General features: G+C 32.7%; 3 protein-coding genes across 3 annotated transcripts; 1 reads left to right on the top strand and 2 right to left on the bottom strand.

The window, feature by feature from the left end:
* Positions 1-7,078: 7,078 nt before the first annotated feature.
* On the top strand, positions 7,079-7,616 carry LOC110900228 (histone H3.2). Its single transcript, XM_022147135.2, has one exon. The coding sequence runs from the start codon at positions 7,112-7,114 to the stop codon at positions 7,520-7,522; it is 411 nt and encodes a 136-aa protein (XP_022002827.1). The 5' UTR covers positions 7,079-7,111; the 3' UTR covers positions 7,523-7,616.
* Positions 7,617-21,025: 13,409 nt separating this feature from the next.
* On the bottom strand, positions 21,026-22,864 carry LOC110902279. Its single transcript, XM_035982449.1, has 3 exons — positions 22,363-22,864; positions 22,037-22,269; positions 21,026-21,085 (listed from the first exon to the last, which is right to left on the bottom strand). The coding sequence occupies exons 1-3, from the start codon at positions 22,862-22,864 to the stop codon at positions 21,026-21,028; spliced, it is 795 nt and encodes a 264-aa protein (XP_035838342.1).
* Positions 22,865-25,707: 2,843 nt separating this feature from the next.
* Positions 25,708-27,255, bottom strand: LOC110900229 (CBL-interacting serine/threonine-protein kinase 7). Its single transcript, XM_022147136.2, has one exon. It carries the CDS (start codon positions 27,167-27,169, stop codon positions 25,844-25,846), a length of 1,326 nt encoding a protein of 441 aa, XP_022002828.1. The 5' UTR covers positions 27,170-27,255; the 3' UTR covers positions 25,708-25,843.
* Positions 27,256-27,955: the final 700 nt, after the last annotated feature.

Raw genomic sequence — 27,955 nt, 5'->3', positions numbered from 1 at the left:
AAATATTTTAGAATTATGAGAGGATATTTTAAGATAAGATACGACTAAAATTAACTTTTTTTTTAATCAATGATTAGAATATGAATGAAGCTTATAAAATTGTAATGCATGCCGCAACTAATCTATATATATATATATATAAATGAGATGGATTTGGGCTATGTGGCCTTTGTCTTTGGCCATCTAGGCTGATGTGGCAATTTGGTTTAGGAGAGAAATCCCATTTTGCTTTCTACAATCACGATTCCAAGAAAAAAAAGGCGGGATCCGAATTGTTTTGGGTCGGGTTTTTTGAATTCGGGTCATAGTATATATTTTCCTTTTTTTCTCATTCTTCTTGCACACACTTTACAAACCCTAAAAAACTAAGTTGCATTATCTCTCCTATCGCCACCACCAAGATCCTCAATTCCAAACCATAGCCAAACCTCTGCAACATCATCTTCTTCACACAAATCAATCCTATTAACCAATCAGAGGTATGTTTCTATGTTTTTGATTTTATTATTTCCGATTTCTTTGTTTTACGATTGTAATCTACATAATCGATCCTAAATCTGCTTTATTTATGTTATTCAATTCTATAGAAACTTGATTTTATAAAGAATGTGTCGAATGCTATTAACTTCTTCTTTGTCCTAAACTTTGTAGATCTGATCATAAAAATTGAAGGTATGTTGTTTTAATTTGTTGTTTATCTATTGTGTATCTTTAATCAAGCGATTGAACATTTATCTTTTTGTTTTTTTTGCAAACAAAATCAAGATTAGAGGTTTTATTATCATCATCTACATTTATCAAAGTTACTGATTTTTGTTGATTTTGTTTTTCATGTGGAACCCTAAATCTTGGATAAAATCGGACTCCGATCATTCGTGAAACAACAGAGGTTAGTTAAATGTTATAGTTGTTTTCTTTTTTTTAAGTTTGTGTAGGTTTGATTTTATCCTTTCTGTTCGGTATTTTTTTTTCAAAAATTAATAACATATGTTCTGAATGTTTTATGGTTTGTTTTTCTCATTGTAAACCCTCAATCTTTTGTGACAATTGGACTCGAATTGTTCGTCGACCAAAACGGGTTAGTTCAGTTTTGTTGGTGTTGTTTGTTTTTTGATATGTATAGTCTTTCTTTTTTATTTTTGTCTTTAGGCGTTAATTTGAAATTTTATGTGATTATCTTTTGAAGTTCTTATGGTTTGTTTTGTGAGTTATAATTTTTTGTATTTAGTTATAATTTTTGTATTTAATTAGTTTTTAATTCTTTAAATATGTCTTTAATTTCTTTTTAAATCTGTTTTTGTTTCTATAAATAGATTAGTGTTGTTAAAGATGATTTTTGTATTCGAAATTATGATTCGGTTTTCTGTAAATAGACTTTGTTTCTATAAATAGATTACCGTTATATTTTTTTTAAACAATGGTTACTTCCTTTGCAGTTATGGATCATGAAAACAGCGTTCCTTCGTTGTTAAAGTTGATTGAGGACTATGATCCTATATTTTTCGAATTGTTCGTCGACCAAAAACAGGTTAGTTCAGTTTTGTTGGTGTTGTTTGTTTTTTGATATATATAGTCTTTCTTTTTTATTTTTGTCTTTAGGTGTTAATTTGAAATTTTATGTGATTATCTTTTGAAGTTCTTATGGTTTGTTTTGTGAGTCATAGTTTTTTGTATTTAGTTATAATTTTTGTATTTAGTTAATTGTTAATTCTTTAAAGATGTCTTTAATTTCTTTTTAAATCTGTTTTTGTTTCTATAAATAGATTAGTGTTGTTAAAGATGATTTTGTATTCGAAATTATGATTCGGTTTATGTAAATAGACTTTGTTTCTATAAATAGATTACCGTTATATTTTTTTAAAACAGTGGTTACTTCCATTGCAGTTATGGATCATGAAAACAACGCTCCTTCGTTATTAAAGTTGATTGGGGACTATGATCCTATATTTTTTGTATGTTTCTTAAGTTTTCAGTTTTGTGCACACAATAAGTTATTGCAACTTATATGTTTTTTTTTTGTTTAGATTGAAAGGAAATACCGTATGATTTTGCAACCTTATTGTGGGGAGAACAACTTCCATATGTCAATGTCTTAAAATTATTGATGATGATTTATCGTGAGTCATTTAGTTATAATTTTTGTATTTAGTTAGTTGTTAATTCTTTAAAGATGCCTTTAATTTCATTTTTAAAGTTGTTTTTGTTTCTATAAACAGATTACTGTTGTTAAAGATGATTTTTGTATTCGGAGTTATGATTCGGTTTCTGTAAATAGACTTTGTTTTTAAAAATATATTACCATTATATATTTTTTAAAACAATGGTACTTCCTTTGCAGTCATGGATCCTAAAAACAACTCTCATTCATTGTTAAAGTTGATTGAGGAATATAATCCTATATTTTTGGTATGTTTTCTTAGTGATTTGATTTTTAAATTTTAAATTTTAAAATCAATCATTATTTTAAATTTAAATTTTGAAGTAAACCATTATTTTGTTTGATTTTAAATTTACAATTACGAAGTCAATTATTATTTTAAATCTAAATTTGAAAGTTTTCCATTAATGTGTTTGATTTTAAATTTCGAATCTGTAAATTGAATTTAAATTCGAAAGGTTAGACTTTCCTAATAAGTTTACTTGATTTACGGGATTGGATATTAATGATTTGATTTTCAGATTTTAAATTTTAAATTTTGAAGTCAATCATTATTTTAAATTTAAATTTTGAAATAATAGACTTTGTTTCTATAAATAGATTACCGTTATATTTTTTTAAAACAGTGGTTACTTCCTTTGCAGTTATAGATTATGAAAACAACGCTCCATATAAATAGATTACCGTTATATTTTAACTTTTGTATTCCGTTTACACATACAGGTAAATATCACTTTAACTCCATATATCATATGTATTGGGTAGGGATAGTGTACATTAATTCAGAAGTATGAGAAGTGTATTGTAACACTATATATAACACTATATAACACCATATAAACACCGTATAACAATATGTAACACCATATAACACCATATAACACTATACAACACTCTACATCTATCATAGACATGTTATCAGACAAACTATAGTGTTATATTTGTTATATAGTGTTATATAGTGTTACATAGTGTTACATAGTGTTACATGGTGTTATATGGTGTTTATATGGTGTTATATAGTGTTATATATAATGTTATAATACACTTCTCACACTTCTGGATTAATGTACAGGATCCCTACCCTGTATTACAATTCACAAACTTTATATTTTAACTTGTTGCTTTTCGAATATATGCAGAGACTATGAGACGTTGAACTATCATATGCTACAATCACTAATTCAGACGGTTAATGTAATGCAAGGAAATAAACACATGTTATACAATGATGATGATAGTGATGTTGACTGGTCTTCATGGGTTGACTCGGATTTACCCGAAGATGAACCGGAAGACCATGACTATATGCTCTCTGAACATGCCATGGTGACTTCAATTTCCACTTCAGGTTCTAGAGAATATAATTTTCGTCATCGTCGCCGATAGGTTTAGGATTATGTTAATGTTGAGGCAAGATACATGTTAATCTTGAGATTATTCAGTTTGATATATAAAGCATACACATAGACAGATATGATCAATTATACTTGTATATTTAGTTAACAATAAAGTTGTCACTCTGGCTTTGTAATTTATCTAAAGGTTCTCTATTTGTGAAACTAGAAATGATTTTCTTAAAGTTCTCCTAAATTTGCAGCAGCTTGAACCATAATACAACCCCTTAAAGTCATTTTAATTTGTTCTTTAGATTTGATTAGTGGCTACGCCCCGCTTGCGGTATGCGTATATAATGTATATATTTGTGGGTCATCGGGGGGCAAAAGTGAAAGTGCACTAAGGGGGTGTTTGGCCTAGCTTTTTTATCTAAGCTTATAGCTTTTTTAGTTTTTTTTTATAAAATAAGCACTAATGGGTGTTTGGTTTAGCTTTTTAAGCTTATGCTTATTAGCTTATATAAGCTAATTTTAAGAAGCTTATGGGAACATGGTTTTTAGCTTATTTGAATAAGCTTATTTGAAGAAGATGTTTTTTTACTCATTACACATAATGATATTATACCCCTTCCCATAATACAAAAATAACTTAACAAACAACTAAAGATTAATTATTAATTATCAACTTGTAGAATATAAGCTAATCCAAACACTTAAAAATAGCTTATCAAATGAAAGAAAATAAGCATAAGCTACTTTAAAATATAAGCATAAGCCAAAAAAATAAAAGCTAGGCCAAACACCCCTAATTTTAACGTTATTTTACTAATTTCGTGAAAATAACGTTAAAAGCTGAGGACGGTTAATCATGCATCATGTGGTGGCGTTGATAGCTGAAAGACAAAAGGGTACATGCACTAATCGGTCTTTGTCCCGATTGCTGAGTGTTATTTGCCTTATGTCCAAGCTTGATGCAAAACTACTATCGAGCCGGAGGTCTCACTGGAAGTAGCCTCTCTATTCATACGGGGTAGAGGTAAGGCTGTCTACATCTTACCCTCCTCAGACCCCACTTTTGCTTTGCTATTGGTGGGATTTACTGAGTTTGATGATGATGATGATTTGATTAGTGGCGAATATAGGAATTTTCGTATGGGAGCGAAAAAATGTGCTTGTTAGTATAGAGGGTTGGTCAAAATGGATCGGATAAAAGTACCGAATTGTAATTAAATACTATTAAACCGTTAAAAATCACTTATAAATAAGAAATTTAAAAGTAACTTTAACTAAGTTAAAAAAATAAGGAAAAAGCTCAAAAAAAAACAAAAAGAAAATTTAACCAAAAAACTCCTAAATGAATAAACTTTGCTATGAATTAATAACTATTAGTAATAATATTTCTTTACCAATTCATCTAACCCAAATGATGATAAATGAATATGTTGTAAACCGGGCTAGGCCCATCTTACTGAATCAAGCAGCCCAATAAAATGGTCCAACAAGTTGGACAGAACCTGTAGGAGCTCCGGCAACCCATCAGAAACCTACCCAAACCCGATCTGGTAAAAAAACCGGTTTGGGTCCAATCCGACCCGGTGGTTTGATACAGGTTTGTTATTTTTGTGTTGAGAATTGGTTCCAACCCGAATTGGTTTGAGCCCACCTAAAAAAACTGATAAAATGGTTTAAATGCTAAAACTGGTTTTGAACTCGATTCAAATCAGTTTGGGTGGGGTTGGAGTTTTCAACCCTAAAACTGGTTCCCATTTTAGACCAAACTGGTTTGAGACCAAACTACAAAAAAGGGGCGAGTTTAGGCCCAAACCTGTTATGTAATATCTATTCACAACAGAATACAAACACATATTCATGTTTATCTCAAAGATGCAATGTTTTTATATAGATATTCAGTAGCCAAAATTTGTCTTTTTAACTATTAAGAATTAATATAAGATACTAATGATATTGCTTTTGTTTTTTAAAACAAAACAACAAAATAAAAGGTTAACTTATATCTTATTGAGGTGTTTAATAATCAATTAACACTTTTATTAAATTATTACTAGGTTAGAAACATATGTGTTACAATTTAATTAAAAAAATATTAAATAGTTAGTAATAAATATTTTAGAATTATGAGAGGATATTTTAAGATAAGATACGACTAAAATTAACTTTCTTTTTTAAATCAATGATTAGAATATGAATGAAGCTTATAAAATTATAATGCGTGCCGCAACTAATTACTTATTTATTTAGAATAAATATGTCAGATTAATAAAGTCTTTCTTAGCCAATGAGCTTGTGGTGGAGTGGTAAGGGAGAGACTTAGGTTTCCAAGAGACACAAGTTCAATTCCTGCTTCTCCCTGTTAGTTTTCAGCGGCACCTGGTGATGATGGGAGACTAGGCGAGTAGGCGGAGATCGCTAGTTTGATCATTGAACTGAATGGGTTTTACATCACTACACTGTCGTGCCTTTGGGCGAGTGTTCACGGGTTTCTGCTCTAGGTGAGGGTTTCCCCAGTTCGGAAACGAGTGTATACCGATTTGGTGAATTTCGTCAGTAGCTCATTTAAAGGATTATTTTGCCGTTCAAAAAAAAATAATAATAAAGTCTTTCTTAAAATAGTGAACTTGTGAATTCACGCATTTATTTATTAGGAGTGAACATACTAAACTGCCATTTTGGTCCCTGTGGTTTAGTCACTTTACTCCAAAACTCAAACCTTTTGCATCTGGGTCCCTGTAGTTTCAGTTTTATTGGTATTTTGGTCCAAAAATGAAATCAGGTCATATTTGTCTTATAAAATCCTGCTATTTTATCCTTTTCCTCATGGGCAAAATGGTTATTTCTTTTTTTATAAATAAATATAAGATTTTATAAGACAAATATAACTTGATTTGCCCCTGGGGAAAAGGACAAAATTGCTGGATTTTATAAGACAAATATGACCTGATTTCATTTTTGGACCAAAATGGCAATAAAACTGAAACCACAGGGACCCAGATGCAAAAGGTTTAAGTTTTGGACTAAAGTGACAAAAATGACCAAACTTCAGGGACCAAATTCGGTATCTGCTCGCCGTTGCCGGCACACGCTTTTCAGATGTTGGATCCCCGCCGCAACGCGCAGGCAGAAAATCAACAGGTTGAAATTGAATATTCATATCTTCAAAGCAATGTTTTAAAAGCCGGTTAAAACCGGCGGTTGTACCGGTTAAACTGCCTGGTACATATGGTTAAACACTTAAACCATCCGATACACCGTGTTAAACAATTTCTGAATCAAATCCGGTACAGTATAAAAACCAAATTTTAAATTTAGAAAAGAAAAATAACAAAATAAACCAACGGATGAATCGAGATTCGAGATACATATATACCTCTTCAAAAGCTGCAATCTCATTGGCCAAAAGAACACAAAGCGGATCCCGATCCTTAACCTCCTCACTGTTAACCACCGTCCAATCAAACTCGATCCAACGCCTCACCTCTTCCCCCCCCCCCCCCCCCCCCCCCAAAACCCTCAAAATTTTTCAGTATTTCACCTATAAATACCACCCTCACATCCACTCAACAAATCATCTTCTTTACACAATCAAACACTGCTCAAAATGGCCCGTACCAAACAAACCGCTAGAAAATCCACCGGTGGAAAGGCTCCACGTAAGCAACTGGCCACCAAGGCAGCAAGAAAGTCAGCTCCGGCGACCGGAGGAGTGAAGAAACCCCACAGATTCAGGCCCGGAACCGTTGCATTGAGGGAGATCAGGAAGTACCAGAAGAGCACTGAACTCTTGATCAGGAAGCTCCCATTTCAGAGGTTGGTGAGGGAGATTGCTCAGGATTTCAAGACTGATTTGAGGTTCCAAAGCTCTGCTGTTGCTGCTTTACAAGAAGCTTCTGAAGCTTATCTTGTTGGGTTGTTTGAGGACACGAATCTTTGTGCGATTCATGCGAAGAGGGTTACCATTATGCCTAAAGATATGCAGCTTGCTAGGAGGATTAGGGGTGAGAGAGCTTAAGATGTTTTTTTCGTTGGTTTTATTGTTTTAATGTTTTGGAACTATTGGATTACAATGAATGAAAAATGTTGATATAGTCGATTGATCTTGTTAATCTGCACTCCATTCACAACCTTCTTCAACCTAACCTTTTAATAAAAAACTAATTTCTCTTTCTTTCACCTATACAACTCAACCTACCCCAATCTTTTACTCACATTCATAATCCAACCTTTAAAACATTTTTTATTAAATATATATTTTTATGCTTATTATTTATCCATAAATGTGTTAAAAATAATTACAATTAATATTTTGATTTGAAACCGATTTGTTTTAAAAGCAAAATAAATAACAACAATATAAGATTTTTTTTAATAAAAAACACGTACATTCATCAAACACAGTTAATAAAAATGACACTGTGTTTTTTATAAAAAAAATTAATTAAAAATATATATTTTTTTGAATGAACTCGGTTTTTGATAAAATTTATATCGATATGTTCACAAAAAAAAGTTAAACAACACTGTGTTTTCGGATTTTTTAATAATTAAATACTAAAAAGTTATTAAAGAAAATCATGTTTTAGCTAGAATTAATTTGTTATAAAACTAAAATGAAAAACATAATTATAAAAGAACCAATCATAAGGCAACATGTGGCATTATTAAAATAATAAAAAAATCAACAACCAAGGTTGTTGGCTTAACTTGGTCGTGGCTGAATATGTTTTTTTTTTAATTTATTTTTTTTCACTTTTTGGCAACCAACCCATCTTAAAAGTCACCAATGGGTGTAGCCTTAGGACAACGACAATCAGGTATCGGTTTGTATATGAATCGGGGGTATTGGTTCCTCTATTGAGTCCAATATTAATTTGATTTTTTCAAATAATAATAAAACATTATGTAAGGGCCTATTTTTTCGAGTTCGAACAAGGTATGAGAATTCTCAGAACCGCGTCTACTTGGGTGGCGAATGGAACAAGATCGCTTCCCCACGCTCAAGGGGTTGCAAAAAAGTAACATTCTCTGAGGTTTGACATTATTTAGATTATGCGGTGATGAAGACACGGACCATCTTTTTAACTTTCATGCTTGTTGCGGCGATCACATGGCAAAAGGTATGTACTTGGTGTAATATCCCTAACATCTTCGCCTTTAGTGTTCAGGATCTACTCCATACATAAGAACTTGAATATGGCGGAAAGGAAAAGAAACTGTATAAGGCCACTGGGGGTGGTCCGTTATAAACAATCCATCACTCGTGAAACTATCACGAACACCGCCGCCACCATATTTATAACGAGTGATAGTTATAACGCGTGGATTTTATCACGCGTTGAACATTGTTGATTGTATGTGTATGACTTGTACGTTGTGTATTAATACTTGTACGTTGGAATTCCATCACTGGTGATGACCACCGCCACTAAAGAATGTTTGTGAGTGATAGAATAGTGGTTGCTGACATGGCGGAATATGATTGGATGTTTGTGAGTAGGGGTGCTAAACGGGTCGTGTTCGCGGGTTGGCAGGTTCAACCCGACCCGAACCCGAAAATTTTACATGAACCTGAACCCGAAAATTGTCATGCATATGAACCCGAACCCGACCCGAATATTCGTGGGTTGACCCGAACACGACCCGTTCAACTCAAATTTTTTTTTATTTTTTTGCCACAAATTAATATATTAAATTAAAATCTACTTTAAAAACACAAATGTATATAATAAAATTACATTTAATTTGTAAAAATGTATATGAGTTTCTCTTTTAAAGTTATAATCATGGCATAAAATACACACCCAATTTAATTTATAACATAAGACATATTGAAAAAAAATATAACATAATATAAAGAGGTTAAACGGGTCAACCCGCCAACCTGACTTGGTTGACCCGAACCTGACCCATTTAGCTAAACGGGTTCGCGGGTTCAACCTGAAACTGACCCGAACCCTTTTAGACTAAACCTAAACCCGCGAATTTCGTGTTAGGTTCGTGTCGTGTTTTCGGGTCGTGTGAGAAATTAACACCCCTATTTGTGAGTGATGGAATTTCATCACTAGTGACCACTCCCACTCCCCTAAGGGTAATCATCTTGGCTTTGGTCCGGATGATATGGAAGGCTCAGAATGAAGTCATTTTTAGCAGGAAACGGTAAACATCGATGGCATATTCGGGGAATTCAGGCGATAACTTTTCTGTGGGTGAAACATCGAGCCAAGAGGGGTGATTTGGATTGGGGAGGCTGGGTAAATTTTAATTTTCCCGCAGTGTAATAACTCCATTCACCTCACCTCTTTGACCATAACCGACTGTCAAACCATTGAATCATTTTCTGACCTTCAGCTATCAAATCTCACCAAGTTGTTGCATATAGAATTGTCAATTGTGTGATAGCATAGAGTCATTTTCTAACCTCTGGCTGCCAAATCTCGCACATTGTATATAACCTCAAGGTTTGTTCAGGATATATTATTTTAAGAGTTAAATGCCATTTTAGTCCCTGTGGTTTGGGCCATTTTCCCAGTTTAGTCTAAAGGTTTCATTTTTAACCTGTGGGTCCAAAAAGTTTCACAGTTGCCATTTTAGTCCACTTGATTAACTTCATCCATTTTTTCTGTTAACGAGAATGCCAATTTGGTCATTTTGTATGTAATTCTATTAACTAAAAGGGCAATTCAGCCATATAAAATGATCGAATTGGCCTTCTCGTTAACAGAAAAAATGGATGAAGTTAACCTAGTGGACTAAAATGGCAACTGTGAAACCTTTTTGGACCCACAGGTTAAAAATGAAACATTTGGACTAAACTGGCAAAATGGGCCCAAACCACAGGGACTAAAATGGCATTTAACTCTTATTTTAATAGTTGCACCGACTATTGTTTTAACGTTAGAAGCCTGGTATGGTTCGAATTTAAGGAAGGTTGTTAAGCCCACCATAAACATTTCATGTATACTGAACATACCATATTTGATTTAAATTAAGTAAATTCCTGTTGTCAATATCTAAAATTTTATTCAAGTAAGATTTCACCAAATCTGATTTAACTGAGATTATAACACAGAATAAAATTTCAGTTACATGATTTGTATACCAACCTGAATGATCAAACCTTGATGAGACATACATCGCCTGAATAAAATTTCAGTAATTCAGTTACATGATTTTAGCTAAACGGGTCGTGTTCGTGGGTTGGCGGGTTCAATCCGACCCGAACCTGAAAATTTTAGACGAACTCAAACCCAAAAAATGTCTCATACATATGAATCCGAACACGACCCAAATATTTGAGAGTTGACCCGAACACGACCTATTCAACCCGAAATTTTCAACTTTTTAATCTTTTTCAACAAATTAATATATTAAAATTAAATTTTACTAAATAACACACAAGTGTTTATAATACAATTACATTTAAATTATAAAATTTTATGTTAATTTCTTTTTTAAAGTTTTAATTAAGACACGCAATACACATCCAATTAACAAACTATAAATAAACAACATTTGTATGCATATAGGTGTGTACCTTATGTTTAGGGGGGTTTTAAAAAAAAACTGATGTTTCATTTTTAATCCAAAACTATTTGTTTTTCTACTTATAACACAAAAAGTTTTCATTTCTTGCAATTCAACCTTACAACTTTTGTACTTTCAACTTTGGTCCCCACACTTTTCATATTTCGCTGATTTTTCGTTTTAAATTTTGCGAGTTAACACGGCGTAACGTGTGTGTGGTTCAACGTTTTAACATTTCGTTTTACGCATCGTACTAGATTTTGTGAGTTAACACGGCTCAACGTGCGTGTGTGGTTCAACGTTTTTACGTCGTCTATCTTTTCCCTATTTGACAGGTTCGTTACAACGTGCGGGGTCCTAAATCGACTTAGTTATTATTTTCTATGTTTTACATTGCAGTCTAATTTCTTTACATTAATACACCGTAACTTCAGTATTGGTTGTCCATGGCGATGGTGTAGTATTGGTGCTATTCGGCACAGTTTTACGCCCCCGCCGCATTGTGGCGGGTAGAATATCTAGTTTAATTTATAATATAAAACATATCGTAACCCGGCCAGGTTAACCCGAACATGACCCATTTAGCTAAACGGTTTGCGGGTTCAACCTGAAACTGCCCCGAATCCGTTTAGAGTAAACCTAAACCCACGAATTTCGTGTTAGGTTCGTGTCGTGTTTTTGAGTCGTGTAAAACACCCCTAGTTTTTATAAAAAAAAACAAATATATAAATTGTAATGACAAAATAAGAAAAGACCATAATACCCTAATTTAACCAAGAAATCTAACTGTGTTAGTAGTAAAAGTTGACCCTGTATCAAAATATGAACATAAAAGTTGGTTTTGATCGATTTCAAAGTGAAAGATATGATCTGCATTTTTTTTTTTTGATGAAACATAAAGGTTGATTTATGCAATTTTATTAAAAATTAAATAATAATATTGAAACTTAAGTGATTTATAGTTAGAAATAAGTATAAATGACTCTATTTCATGAATTTATTCTCTACTTATAATTTAAAATTGTGTTTATTCTCTACTTATAATTTAAAATGATGTGATTTCAAAGTATAATTATCAAAACTAATGTTTGACATGTTATGTTTGAGTATGAAATGAAATACAATTTATATTTAAAGGTACTACTATTTATTATTATTTTGTATGATATATAATTATAAATACATATAAAATCAACTATTTTTCAATTAAAATCAAATGTTTAATTATCTTAAGAACCGGTCCCTTTATCGGTTCATTGGTTGGACTGAATTCAAGAACCTGGTGACATCATAAATAATATAAATTTAAAACTACATAAACATGTCTATTACAAAACAAAATATGAATATACTTTATGGTTTGGTATGGATCTGCAATTCTAATAAGTATATGAAAGTTTAAATAAATAAAATATAAAGTGTTGAGTAATAAATGATTAGAAAAATGCAAGTTTGAAGAGGAAATTAAAAAAATTGAAAACAAAATTGAAAAAAAAAATCAAAATCTGGCCAGACCACCCGGTTCACCCATTCCATGCCAAGTTCCCGCTCCAACCAGTCCGTCGGTTTTGAAAACATTGGATAAAACCTAGTTTGACTCGATATTGGCTCTTGTGGCGTGAAAAAGAGACTTGGGTGTTGTTTGTTTTTTCAGAGGTAAAACGTCTGCAGTCTGCGGACCAAATCTGCAGACATTTGCAGCTGAAGAGGTGGACCAAACCTCTGCAGTCTGCAAGAAAAAGACTGTTTGTTTTAACACCAAATTCACTCATAACTGCTAAGTGCACCAATTCCAAATTCACTCATCATCTGGAATGAAATTAAACAGTTCTACAATTTGCAACAAGTACCTTTGAATAAATTACACAAGTATAAATTATATAGAAGCACATTAATCCAGTCTAATTCCAATTTCACTCATAACTGCTAACTGAATTCCTTTTTAGCACCAAATACTCTATTCAATACATCATTATCTGAAATGAAACTAAAACAATACATAAACCCTAACAAACATCGAAATCCACATAACAATCAATGAAAACTAAAAGTTAATAACTAATTGAAACTTAGAAGATATTTAGGGCATCGGCGAGTGCGATAAATGACGGTGATTCAAACGATAGATAAAGTAGGTTTTTAAGAGAAGTTCCGTCTTGATACAAAATGACGTCAACGAATCGATTCAGATACTCCGTTATTCTTCTGTGTGATTCCCCTATGCTCATGTGTGACGCCATTGCTAACGATTCTGCTATGAATCTTCCGATTTATGGTCTCTGTACGTGTGTGTGGTTTATGTGAAGTGTTTATGGTCTCTGTACGTGGGATGAGAAGAGGCCTAGAAGAGGTGAATCCTGATCTGAGCGAGGAAGAGGTCCAGAAGACTTTTTTAATGAAATCACTTCCAAAAAACAAAAACACTACAGACTCAAACGTCTGCACGTGGTCTGCGTAGGACAGACATAAGAGGTCCAAAAATATTTTTCACAAAAAACAAACACCCCTTGATGTAACAAGGAGTTAAGGATCAAGTCCATGATACATGTTTATGCTAACACATGCTACTCAAACCTTGTAGCATATGATTAAATTTATGATAAAGCATAAAAATTTCAAATCTAAGAAGGCTATCTTAAAACGGAAGTGTAGCACAAACTCACATACAACTGATAACTCAAGCCTTTCAAGAAAAAAACTGATAACTCAAACGTAATGCCTCTACTTTAAAATCACTTACACTATAACCCCTCTAATTTCTAACTCTTGACATATGTCACACATCCATCGTTTTGAGTTTGTTCAAACGTAATGCCTCTACTTTAAAATCACTTACACTATAACCCCTCTAATTTCTAACTCTTGACATATGTCACACATCCATCGTTTTGAGTTTGTTTTTGATACACGTTTGAAAAAATAAATTTGGGTGTTACACGAGTATTCTCAATTCTTGTTTGATTACTCTGATTCTGGCATTGAGCAGGCCTATAGAACATTATTTTAATCGTAAATTATATTATTGGACTCTAATTCCCATTTCATTAGTTTGTTCATTATATTGGTGTTCTTTTGTTACATTTGTAACAACATATTTAGATTGTTTCACTTGAATAAGGTAACTAAATACCACAACGAATTAATAACAAAGCTTTCTCTTTTTTCTTACGCTTTCTAATGTCCAGATTAGGTCATGATGATATGTTTGGGTCCAACTTATACCTAATCTTCATCTATCATAATCAAGTTATATACGTAAGTTTTAACGACCATAAATTTTTAGCGAGTTTGTTACTAATCTCGTGGGCATGTCTCTTGTTTACTGTAAACGAAAAAAGTAATCATCCTTCTTAATGCCGTTATGTTAATATGTTACATTGTCAACAACACGTAAAATACGATAAACATCAAATGCACTATAAAAAAACCACAAACCGTCTAATCTTTCACTCTTATATGCATGGTTGCAAAAGTCGCTAGGCGCTCACCAGTCGGTCGACCGGGGAGTTGAGAGTACTCGGTCTACGCGGAGAGTACTCGGGGAGTACTCGGACATGTTAAATTATAAAGAAATTACTTTTTGGAGATTAAATATATGTCAAATAACATAAATTTACTAGTATTTATAACAAAATACGTGAAAATGATATTCATTCTTTAATATGATAGGCATAGAAATTATGTTATATTATTATTTAAGGCAAACTAGGCCCGAGTTGACCTACTAGATCCAATTCTGGCTGAGGTTGACCTCGTTTGACCAACTCCGAGTAATTAGGCGGAGTTAAAGAAAGTCGCCTCGACAGCCTGCCTTGTAGCGACTATTCGGGGAGTACTCGGCCTTGGAAACCTTGTTTTACAACCATGCTCACATGTGTTAAAAGCCAACAAATTATCAACCAGATCAACCCTATCTCCACTAAATAATGGTTTTAGTCTCTAAAAATGAAAGGCTTTAATTCAAAATTAGTATATATATAACATAACTTATAAAATTATTACAAATCATACGACATGCTCTAATCACAAAGAAACTCTTTAATTAATGGTGGAGCATAAAAAATATCTTGGCGTACATGTACTTGTTTTATCAACAAAGTTCAATCAAATTGTGGAATCAAATTTCGATCAAAATTCTATAGAGAAAGTGTGGTTGTTGAAACAGATTTATGATATGCCTCCGGTTCTAGGACAATGGACATCATGTATGAATGTATTATTGTTCAATTTCTTCAAATATTTGTACATGTTATATACTTATAGTATGTATATTTTAGTATTTTGTATACATTATATATTTTATGGAACGTGTTAATTCTTCGGATTTGATCAAATTTGAAAGTCTAAAAAGATTCTTAGTGTAATATATATGTAGTATATGAATAAATAAATAAACATTTAAGAAATTATTTCAACTTCAAAATTCGTTAAAATACGATAATTTTTAGTTTTTAGTGGATAGATGTAAAAACTTTGACTAGGATGTTTTATATTGAAATGTTAACATTTTATAATAGAGTTTATTACGTCAATAGTCTCTATAATACGTCAAAATTTAGCATTATACATTATAAATTATGAACTTTTTTGTGCATTAGAAGTTGTACATTATGTTTGGGGAGTTTTCCAAAAAAAAAGTTGATTTTATACATTTAGTCCAAAAGCATTTGATGTATAACTTTTAACCCAAAACTATTTGGGTTATAACTTTTAACCCAAACTTTTTATCTTTTCGGTTTAAAATAACTTTTTTACTTTCAACTTTCGTCTCCTGTACTTTTCATATTCCGCAAATTTTTCGTTTTACGCTTCGTTCTAAATTTTGCAAGTTAACACGGCGAAACGTGCGTGTGTGGTTCAACATTTTTATGCTTCGTTCTAAGTTTTGCGAGTTAATAAGATGCAATGTACGTCTGTAGTTCAACGTTTTACGTCCTCTATTTTTTCATGTTTGACAAGTTCGTCTGCGGGTCCTAAAACGACTTAGTTATTATTTTCTATATTTTACGTTTCAGTTTAATTTTTTCACCGCAAATTCAGTGTTGGTGGTCTCTGGCAATGGTATGACATTGATGCTATTTGACACGGTTTTATGTTCCCCGCCACAACGCTGGGGTGTTTTTTCAAAGAAAAAATGGTTATGCATGTTGTTGTGACCTTGGCTTTGGGGGTTTTTTAAAAAAAAAATGATTTTTTTACTTTTCACCCAAAAATATTTCATACATTACTTTTAACCCAAAACTATTTGTTTTTTCTTACTTTTAACCCAAAACTTTTTATCTTTTGCAATCTATCCTCATAACTTTTTTTACTTACAACTTTGGTTCTTTATAGTTTTCGTTTTCCGCAAATTTTTCGCTTTATACTTCGTTCTAAATTTTGTGACTTAACACATTGCAACGTGCGTCTTTGGTTCAACGTTTTTACGTTTTGTTCTAAATTTTGCGAGTTGACATGACGCAACGTCCATGTGTGGCTGAACGTTTTTACATCGTCTATTTTTTCCCGTTTGACAGGTTCAACATAACGTGCGGGTCCTAAATCGACTTAGTTATAACTAAAGAATCCCCGCCGCATTGCGGCGGGTCGTAATTCTAGTTTGTCCTTAAGAACTAAGTATAAGAAATTACGACTATAGTCTCTACTATTCATTCTAGCTGCATGACATTAATGATTTCATTTAAATAAGTATAAATTTACCTTTTTATCCTTACTAGTTTTTTTACGCCGAACTGAACAAATAATAATGTAAAAAAACAGTGATTTAAAAATAAAACATATTGTTTAGAAAGACAAACTATTAGAACGGTTTAGTTTATCATTGTACCGTTTTATGATACCAAATAAATAATTTATTTTGATTACAACTTTCATTTTTAACAAAACTTATAACGTAATGTCAAGTGAAAAAATAAAGCACAACTACGTACCTAAGTTTTTAGAAAAATAAAAGTTATAAACGTAAATTATTAAAGAAGGATCAAAAGAAAAAAAGAATTATAAAAAAATGGTAAAGTATATATATGGTTTTAAAATAAGAAAAAGAGTAAATTGCCATTTTGGTTCTTGTGGTTTGACACTTTTGCCATTTTAGTCTAAATCTCAAACTTTTTAAATTTGGGTCCCTGTGGTTTTCACTTTTATTGTCATTTTAGTCCAAAATTCAAAACCCTCTTTTTTGACTGTTACAACCTGTCTATTTTGTCTTTTTGTTCAGAGGCAATTTTGTCCAACTGATTTTAATTTAACATATTAATAATTAATAAACTAAATTAAATATATATAATTCCTTTATACCCTAACAATTACTAATCATCATCTTCCTCCAAATCATCACCCCCCAAATCATCCCCCCAAATTAAATACATCTGGATCAAACCCCCGTTAGACTATAAACTCATAATAACTTCTGATTATACGAATGACTCGCCTGAGTGACGGTGGTCAGGGAGATGACCGGAGGAAGGAAGAGCGAGTGTGTTGACCGTTGCGTTGACGCCTTGCCGTGTAAGCTACGGACATGTCATCATGTATATGCATCGGAGTGAAATAAACATTCTACTCACATCGGGAAATGTTCCGACGAATGTTCATTAATCACTGTAATATAAGAATTGGTATTTGCACTTTCTATTTGTGACAAAGAGTATTTGCACTTTCAAGCCTTGTGAAATCTCTGACGATACCTTACGGGATGCCGCCGATTGTTCCGACGAATGTTAAAGCGTGGCCGGTGGCTGATTCGTTGTCGAACGGTAGTAGTGTGCCGTTGGCGGAGCCTGGTGAGGCTTTTGCTGCCGTTACGACGCTGGTAGCTCCGCCGAAGCCGGTGGCTCCGCATCTGAATCAGGAAATTAGGGTTTTTTTTTTTCTAAAATTGATAAACAAGATGAAGAAGCTGATGCAGCTGCATCTGAATCAGAAATTAGGGGTTTTTTGTTATGTTCTGTTTTCTTCTGTGTGTTGAATTGTAGAACCCTAAAGGTCTTGGCAAGATGTCGGCAATAATTTGGGGGAAGATGATGGGGGGGGGGGGGTTGATGATTTGGGGGGACGATTATGATCTGTAAATGTAAATGTATATTTATTAGGGTATAAAGGAATTATATATATTTAATTCAGTTTATTAATTATTAATATGTTAAATTAAAATCAGTTGGACAAAATTGCCCCCGAACAAAAAGACAAAATATGCAGGTTGCAATAGTATAAAAAAGGGGGTTTTTAAATTTTGGACTAAAATGACAATAAAAGTAAAACCACAGTGACCCAGATTTAAAAGTTTGAGATTTGGACTAAAATGGTAAAAGTGCCCAAACCACAGGGACCAAAATGGCAGTTTACTTTAAGAAAAAATATGTTATTAAAAGCAAATATAATAATAAAATATTATAATATATTAAATAATAAAAAGTTATATATTATTTTAAAAATAAAATTACTATTCATTATCTTTCGTAAAAAATATATATAAAATTAATATATGTTCTAAAAAAGAAAAAAAATTATTAAAAAAATGGTAAATGATATATATGGTTTTAAATTATGAAAAAAAAGAAAAATATGTTATTAAAAGTAAATATAATAAATACATTACTATAATATATTAAAGAAGAAATAATAAAAAGCTATATATTATTTTAAAAATAAAGTTACTATTTATTATCCGTTGTAAAAAATATATATATAATATTAAAAAAAATAAATCTGAATACCCCATAGGATGATTGGAGTGGGAATTTTTTTTCTATTCATAATGTTGATTCGCTCTCACGTTTTCAATCTTGTCGACCACTTTATAGACTTTTAACCCCATAGCTAACCCTTTTAAGGATATATAATACAACATATAATAAGTATAATAAGTATAACTTTATCAAAAAATATTTAGGTGCTAACTTTTGATTCTGCTTTGATAACTATGAATTTGGAATTATACGTATATAATTACTAGTAGGGTACCCGCGTGATGCGGCGGGGCGACACTTTGGATTGCGGCACTCGTTTCTGATAGTTTTCTTATTCGTATAATATTTATGATAACATTATTGTGGTGGATATATGTCATTAATGTTACACATATGTAAAGTTTTGGTTTTTTATAAAAATTAATAATCAAAAGATAAAAAAATATTGTTTTTTAATAAAAATTAATAATCAAAAGACAACAAAAAAAATTAAGTTGTTATAACTGTAAAGTATGTTTATTTTATTGGTTAAATTATGAAGTATAATTCTATTCTTTAAAGTTCATAACTTTTTTTAAATATCCACATAGTACTCATCCAATAAACTTTAAGTTTAAAATTATCGTTTTTATAAAAATAAAAAATAGTATTTGACTCGTAAGTACGTTTTAGAGCTTTAACTTAAATTGTTAACTTTCGTTTTTTTTACAGATATAAAAATTATATTTTTATAAAATTTCAAGAAATGTTTTTATAAAAAATAGGATGTAGTTTATATCTTTATTAACTTTATAGCATACTAAGTTCAGATTTTTAGTTCCTAACTAATTTTATCTATATGAGTCTACTTTTAACTTATAATCCCTAAAAATATGTAACAGAATCTACTATGTATCTAGTCAAGTTGGTGAAAAAATTCCTTTGAAACTGACTAATATTATCTATAACAATATAGTTGGACTTATAATTCCTAAAAATTTGCAACACAATTTAGTATTTATTTAATAAAGATTGTAAATTTCTGGAGTATTTTATTTATATTACTTGTTACAAAAAATGTTTATAAAATAATTATTTTTTATAAAAACAATGTGTTGTTTATAAATAAAGTAAAAACTGTTTTACACATTTAAAGTTTCATTTTTATAAAAATAAACGATAATCAAATGACAAAAAATAAAAGATAAGTTGTTATAGTTGTAAAGTAAGTTTATTTTGTTGGTTAAATAATAAAGTTTATAATTTTATTCTTTAAAGTTCATAACTTTTTTTAAATATCCACATGGTACTCATCCAATAAACTTTAAGTTTAAACTTTTTGTTTTTATAAAAATAAAAAATAGTAGTTGACTCGTAAGTACGTTTTACACCTTTAACTTTAATTGTTAAATTTCGTTTTTTTATATATAAAAAATTTATATTTTTATAAAATTTTAAAAACAACTTTTGTAAAAAACAGAATGTTAAGAGTTTATATCTTTGTTAACTTTATATCATAGTAAGTTTAGTTTTTTTTGTTTAGCTTTAAAGTTTATTACTTTATTTTTTAATTCAGAAATACAAATTATTATATTATTATCCAAGAATAACTGCAATATTTTATAATTTTAGCTTGACTATATCTAAGTGCAATATCTATTTATTGCAACTTTAGGATATTAACTTATATAATTTTAGCTGACTTGTAATTTAGGATACTAACTTTATTTTGAACTTTATTAATATGGTCAATAACTGCATTATATTAACACCAAAAATAAAGTTCAAATATAAAATAAATTTTATTCATACGTCTAGATAAAAAATAACAGCTGAAAATGAAAAAAAAACATAAAAACACTTGATAGATTTCATATTAGACTGCATGAAATCTGTTCCGCTTCTGAATTGACACTCAAGGTATTTTTAATCGGGTTTTCTGGTTTGTGTTTGAATCGGCAGTATCTTCAAATTCCTCTTCTTTGTCATTATCCTCAGAATCGTCTAAATTAATAACCTCACTCCATTTCCATTCAGAGAGTCTCTTGGATCTCTTCTTTGAGTCTCAAACTTTCGATCCTTAAAAAGGACAAAAAATGAATACAAAAGTTAAAAAAAAATTAAATAAACCTTAAAATTACATCTTCACTAAATTCTCGTTGAAGATTAGACTTGCATGGACTAAACATTGCACTATAAGAAATAATATCAACACTTTTATCACCATCATCCTACAATAAAACACACATGTAATAACATAACGAACATGTTAATATGAAATATATACGCAAAAATAATACTTAAAAAACAGCAAAATCAATACTTTAAAAGCTTTTTTCCACAAATGGGCTGTTTAAATTGGCATGTTCATCATGCAACTGAATCTGAAAAATCAAATAAGTTAACATTCACATTAAAGTAAATAAAAGAAAATAGTTAGACCATGCGTAATGGTTAAGCATTATAATGCCCCCACCATGGGGCGTTTTGCGCCATGTGGCAGCCCAGTCAGCAAGGGGCATTATACCATAAAATGGTGTAGTGGGGCATTATTCAAATAATGCCCATGCAATCATTTCCCAATTTTTTTTTAAACTTTAAATACTTTATTAAATAAAAAAAAAATACAATACTAGAAATAAAAAACATAAAATCCGGTTAAATAAAAAAAAATACTACAAATAAAAAAATTAAAATCCGAATTAAAAAAAAAAACACTAGTTTTCATCTTCGCTTTCTTCACCCTCGTCCTCCGTTTCCTCCTCTCCCTCCGGTGGTACATACCGAACCGACCATGCGTGGTGTAGTAAATCAACCATTAACTGGGAATGGTACGGTTCGTAACGCAACTCTCGCGCATTATTCACTCTTTCTTCCATTGACGCCTGTGGATGCTCCTCTTGAACGGCTTGTGGCACATAATTCTGGCATCTTGCCTTTCCTTCGTCTTCCAAAATCATGTTGTGCATGATTATACACGCGTACATAGCATCTCTCATTTTTTGCTTGCTCCAAGCACGACAAGGATTTCTCAAATAATGCCAGCGTTGTTTAAGAACCCCAAAGCATCTCTCAATGTCTTTTCGTGAAGACTCTTGAACCTTTTTAAAATATGCTCTTTTTTCATCAAAAGGATCACTATACGTCTTCACGAAAATCGAATACCTAGGATATATTCCGTCGCTCAAATAATATCCATGAGGGTAGTAGTTTCCATTTGCGTAAAACGACGCTTTAGGAGCTTTGCCAGAAATCCACTCCTCTAACAGCGGAGATTGTTCAAAAACATTGATATCATTGCATGACCCGACCACGCCAAAGTAAGCAGACCAAACCCAAAGGTCCTGTGAAGCAACCGCCTGAAGAATAATAGTGGGTCCTTTTTGGTCACCACGTGTGTGTTGGCCTCGCCATGCAGTCGGGCAGTTATCCCAACGCCAATGCATGCAATCTATGCTCCCGATCATACCAGGCAAACCATGCTCGGCATTATGTACCTCGTAGATCTTTTGAAGGTCCTCCCATGTAGGCGTTCTAAGATAACGCGCACCGTACACATCAATTATACCTTTATAAAAAAAAAAAATAGTCACAAAAAAAAAATTAAAGAAATTGTAAACATAGACAAAAAAAATAAAAGTGTAAAGTATAGGAATTTTACCGCGACAAAAATGCTCCAAGCTATCTCTCGTTGTTTTCTCCCCCATTTTTAGATACTCGTCATTGATGTCGGTAGTGTTTCCATAAGCAAGGATTCGTAACGCCGAGGTACACTTTTGGATACCGGTAAATCCAAGTTCCCCTCTCGCATCCGATTTTTGTTTAAAAAAATCGTAGTTGGCTTCCAAGTCGTGGACTATACGTAGAAATAACCGCTTACTCATTCGGAAACGACGTCTAAACATTTCGTTCGAATATGTCGGCTCCTCATCAAAATAATCTTTCATCAAACGATCGTGTGCCCCGCGTCGGTCTCGTTCAATATAACCTCTTTTACCTTTTTTGGCTTGTGGGCGACGACAATGCTCGGCATATCTCATCGCTAGTTTACAAGCACCCGTAACCGCCTCTTGCTCAACCTCCTCATCGGTTGAACCATCGCCATCCGCAAAAAACTCGTGATAGCAATAGTTTAGCATGGAGGAAGAACTAGGAGAATCCATCAAGTTTTTATAAAATTCTTGTATTTTTTAGAGAGTTTTTGTGATTTTTTGAGTTGAAAATGATTGAGGGTATATATATATATATAGGGGGAAATAAAAAAAAAATAAATAAAAAGTAGCCGTTAACAACTAGCCGTTGGGATTGGTCCGTTCAACATTCTTCAGCGTTTTAAAAATCACGCCAAAAACAAATTTTTTCAAAAAAAACGCCCGGAAACGCCCCGTGTAATGGCGAATCCGGCGTTATTGAGCGTTTTTTTTCAATTTTTTTTAAAAAAAACGCCCCGTTACGGGGGGTCTTATTCACTGTTGCTATATAACAGAACTGACCTTAGAATTTTCAATCTCACATGCTTGGTTTTTCGCAACAATTAAATTCAGAACTGGATCCATTTTTTAACTTTTTTTAGCAATAGAAATAGGGGTGTCCTGCTATGTATTTATAATAGTAACTATAGAAGTGTATTAGAGTTTAATTTTAGATTTGTAATCCCTTTATTTAGGAAGTTTGTTGTAGTTAGTTTGAAATTTTTATAAGATATATCTAAGTACAGATATTATGCAATTTTAATAAAATAAAATGTGACACATAATATCTTCATTTTATGTTACGGTACTTTTAATTCTTTTTATTTTTGTTTGCATAGAAGGACACATCTTTGTAGATTAGGCGCATTAGATCACAAGTATTAATTACTTGTACATTAAAGCATTATCGACTTGTACCTTTTAATCCGTACGTCGATATTGAACAAGACAACTATCGAAACGTCGACAAAATTATGTAGGTCGTTATGCTATCTTTGGATTTTTTTTAAATAGTATAGTTTATAAGATATGTCAAGAATATGTAAAAAAAATTATAAGTTTGTTGCGGATTGGTGAATTGTAACTAATTATCTATAATTTTGTTAAAATCTTAAGGATTTAAGTGTAATAAGTTTAGGGGCTAAAAAATAAATAGTGTTTAAAAGACTAAACTACCCTCATTTTAGGGGTCTTTCTATAAATAAAGTGGGGAAAAATTCTTATTTTTTGGATATCTTAAAATACCCCTCTCTCATGCTATAGATAGTATTAACTTAATAATAAAAATTTAAAACAGACTTCAATTTCCAGTTTGTTATTTTTTTCATCATTGACATTCATTTCCTTCCATTTGAAACCATATTGGATCGCTTGTTTACCAAATACTAAACAAACAGATTTGGATCGCTTGTTTCTTACGAATAAGGTAAACCAAAACGCCATTATGAACTCGTAACACGCCTTTCTGGTTTTTCTTATTCATTATTGTTATTATGTTTAGTTACATTTGCTAACATACCTAAAATAGGCCACACCGCTATGTTTCGGTCACAAGTCATTTGGGCATGTCGTATGTCTTTCTAAACGGGTTTTAACACCCGTCAATTCTAAACGAGTTTGTTACCAAGTCATTTGGGCATGTCGCATGTCTTTACGTTTATAATAAACGACAAAGTAATCCTTTTAACCTTTTTTTATATCATTATGATGTTATGCTAAAGGGCTAGATTGTCGACACGTAAAATCTTAAGCGTATCAAGTTTACGACAAACCCCAAACATTCTAATCTTTTGGTCTCATCTCATGTGTCATCCCAAAATCATAAATAAGAAAGTACACTAATTTGGCAACATGTCCTCTTATCAAATTTTATAAATGATTTGAGTGATATACCTAATTGTTTACGTGATAAATCATCAAACCTAATAATGTTAATGTTAACTTTTAAGCTTGTTCAAAAGTTGTACTCGTTTTGGAACAAGGGTGTTCATTACATGGGCGGAGCTAGCATGTGGTAGTCCGGGCTACCCCTCAACTTTGTCGGCGAACTGCAAAAACTTATTTTTCTTCTCCATTTTATGTATCGTATACCCCTTAACAAATGTTAGGATACCCCTGAGCCAAAAAAAATTAGGATACCCCTGAATTTTTCATCTAGATCTGCACATTCTTATCTGGGCCAGATTGATAAAGAAAGAAATGCAAAAAAAAAAAAAAAAAAACCCAAATTTTAAACAGGTGTAACTTGGACTACGATTAGATTTATGGGGCCCACGAGCAAGCGACGGAAATATATTGACGAGATGAATCACATGGCAAACACCATAGGTGGTTCGGGCCTATAGGTGTCAAGCCTGAATTCCTTGATTTAGGGCTCCGGTTTTGTCAATCAAGAATTTCCTTTAATCTCGTAAAAAATTTCAGACTTTCCTTTTTTAGCTAATAACACATAAATATGATTTATGTCCTTAATTATGGTGTTAATTTTAGTTGTTATTTGGCTTCTTCATTCGGAACAAAGGTAAAACTTAAAAGTTTAAAAGTAACAAATAAAATAAAATTAACTAATTGTTCGGTCGAAAGCAAAAATAAACCGAGCTTAATTTTAGTTTCTGATTCGACTTTTAACTACCTGAGACTATCCACTATCACAACCTAATCTAACCCAACATTTTATTAAAAAAACTAATTTCTCTCTCATCCATCTCCACAACCCAACCCAATCCAATTAAACTTTTCACTCACATTCACAACCCAACCTAAATCAATGTTTTATAAATAAATATGAGTAATAAAGTAAAATAAAAATATTATAATAATAAAAAGACAAATAAAAACTATTATAATAATCAATTCAAGGTTGCAACCAAATGTTGCAAGGATGAACTGGTTGTGGCACTATTTAATATTTTAAAAGTGAAAAATGTTTGTGATAGTGGGTATTCCGAGTTCAATTTGGTTTTCATTTTCACATGAAAAAAAATCAAATCAAACCAATTAACACAACTATTTGTAACAAATAAAACAACATAACATTTACACACAAAATTTAACTTATTTATTATTTCCATAAAAAACTTTAAAGATCATCAAAGGTGATCCCATATTCCCATTAACCATTTGTCAACTCCTATTAACCAAAAAAAAAAAAAGTTGGTTCACTATACATCACTATGCCATAATAGAACAAAGTTGAAACCCCACTTTCAACTCATCCCATTCACCCTCACTAAACTCATCACCACCATCAACCACCGTCATCTCCACCAACACCACCTCCGGCACCACCTCCATCACCTTTGCCATAACCACCACCTTCCCTTTCACCAACCCCACAACCTCATCTCCCTTCTTACACCCCTCTTTATCATTCACCTTCATTTTCTTAACCCGAAACCCTAATCTCTCCCCTACTTCCACCACCCTCTTCTTAACCTCCTCCGCTTTCCCATTCGTCGTAAACCGCCTCTCTTTCTTCGCCCCCGTCTCCTCGAAAATACCCGATAAGTTTAACCCGGACGACATCGATATTATATCAAACGCATTCATCGTCGTCGTCTTGAGTTTTATCTGTGTTTCGTGTTCTTCGTGTTCTTCATATTTTTCTCGTAACTCGAGAATACGGAGGGTGGGGTCGGGTACATTTAAGCACTTTTTAAACCAAGGATGAGTCATTAAACATTCAATACTCATCCTGGTCTCGGGGTTCGGGTCAAGTAGTTTCCAGACTATGACCTGAACCTGTTTCCGGATCCAGTCCGGAAACACAACCTCTCGGATATGTATTTTCCTATACATATCCGCTAAATTACTATCGTCAAACGGTAACCGTCCCGCAAGAAGATTAAACAAGATCACCCCACACGACCATGCATCCGCCTTAGCACCGTCGTAACCCTTCCCCCGAACAATCTCCGGCGCAGTAAACGCCGGAGTCCCACACGCCGTGTGGAGGAGCCCATCCTTTTTACACTCCGGCAAAGCCGAGAGTCCGAAATCGGATACTTTAAGGTTTCCGTGCTCATCAATCAACAAGTTTTGTGGTTTCAAATCTCGGTGTGCGACGCCGTTTTGGTGACAAAAGTGTAACGCGGACACTAGTTGTTGAAAGTAAAACCGAGCCGTGGCTTCTTTGATACGTCGTCGTTTCACAAGTTGTGTGAAAAGCTCTCCGCCGGCTGCGAGTTCCATGACGAGGTATATTTTAGTTTTTGTCGCGAGAACTTCGTGGAGTTTAAGGATGTTGGGGTGGTTGAGTCGCCGCATGGCGGCGACTTCTCGGAGGAGTCTAGGTTCCATTGTGGGGTCTGAGGTGGATGGTTTTTGAATAACTTTGACGGCTACGGCCGTGTTGGTTGTTAGAGTACGGCCGTGGTAGACTTTGGCGAAACTGCCACGGCCTAAGAGGTGTGTGAGGTGGTATTTGTTGAGGATGGTGGTGCCGCCGTCGCTGGTGGTGCGGTTGATGATGGTGGTTGACGGTGGTGGTGGGGGCATGGTATATGGTGGTGGCACGGCCGTATGGTGAGAAAGAAAGTGTGTGGGGGGGATTAAAGTAGGTTTAAGTGGGTGGTAGGGGAGAGTTGTTGGTAATGATGTTTTATAGGGAATGTTTAGGACTATGCATTGTTGGATCTCACTGTATGGTCTCTCAGATATTTTTAGAGGTGTGAAAGTACTGATTTGCCCTCGACCTTTTTTTTCTTAATTTATAGTGTATCCAATGACTTACGGGCTGTTTGATAATTTCTGAATGGTTAAGTGTCAAACTAGTAAGAGATCTGAACCATTAAGTGGTCTGAACCATTATCAATATAATGCTTAACCGTTTAGAGTCAAATGTCTGACAAATTCAGATTATAGGTCTAACAATTCAGACTCTGTATAATGCTTAACCATTCAGAGACAAATGTCTGAACCATTAAGAGCCAATATAATGCTTAACCATTCAGAGGCAAATGTCTGACCAATTCAGATTATAGGTCTTAACCATTCAGACTCTGTATAGGTTTTAACCATTCAGACATCTGCTCACGAAACAAACAATCTGAACCATTAAGTGTTGAACCATTAAGTGACAAACCAGTAAAAGGTCTGAACCATTAAGAGCTCCATTACAAGTTAAACAAACATCACTTAGATTAGATAATAACATAAGAATAAATACCAACAATAAAGTTATATATATTTTTTTAACAGCAAATATAAGACTTAATCTTCGACTTCTTAATAGGGCACCATTTTACGTATCATGATATTGCCGAGCGTCCAAAGTCGCTTGGA

Source organism: Helianthus annuus, chromosome 13 (genome assembly GCF_002127325.2).
Source record: "Helianthus annuus cultivar XRQ/B chromosome 13, HanXRQr2.0-SUNRISE, whole genome shotgun sequence".
Taxonomy (NCBI): Eukaryota; Viridiplantae; Streptophyta; class Magnoliopsida; order Asterales; family Asteraceae; genus Helianthus; species Helianthus annuus.
This window is presented reverse-complemented; position numbering and strand designations above follow the sequence as displayed.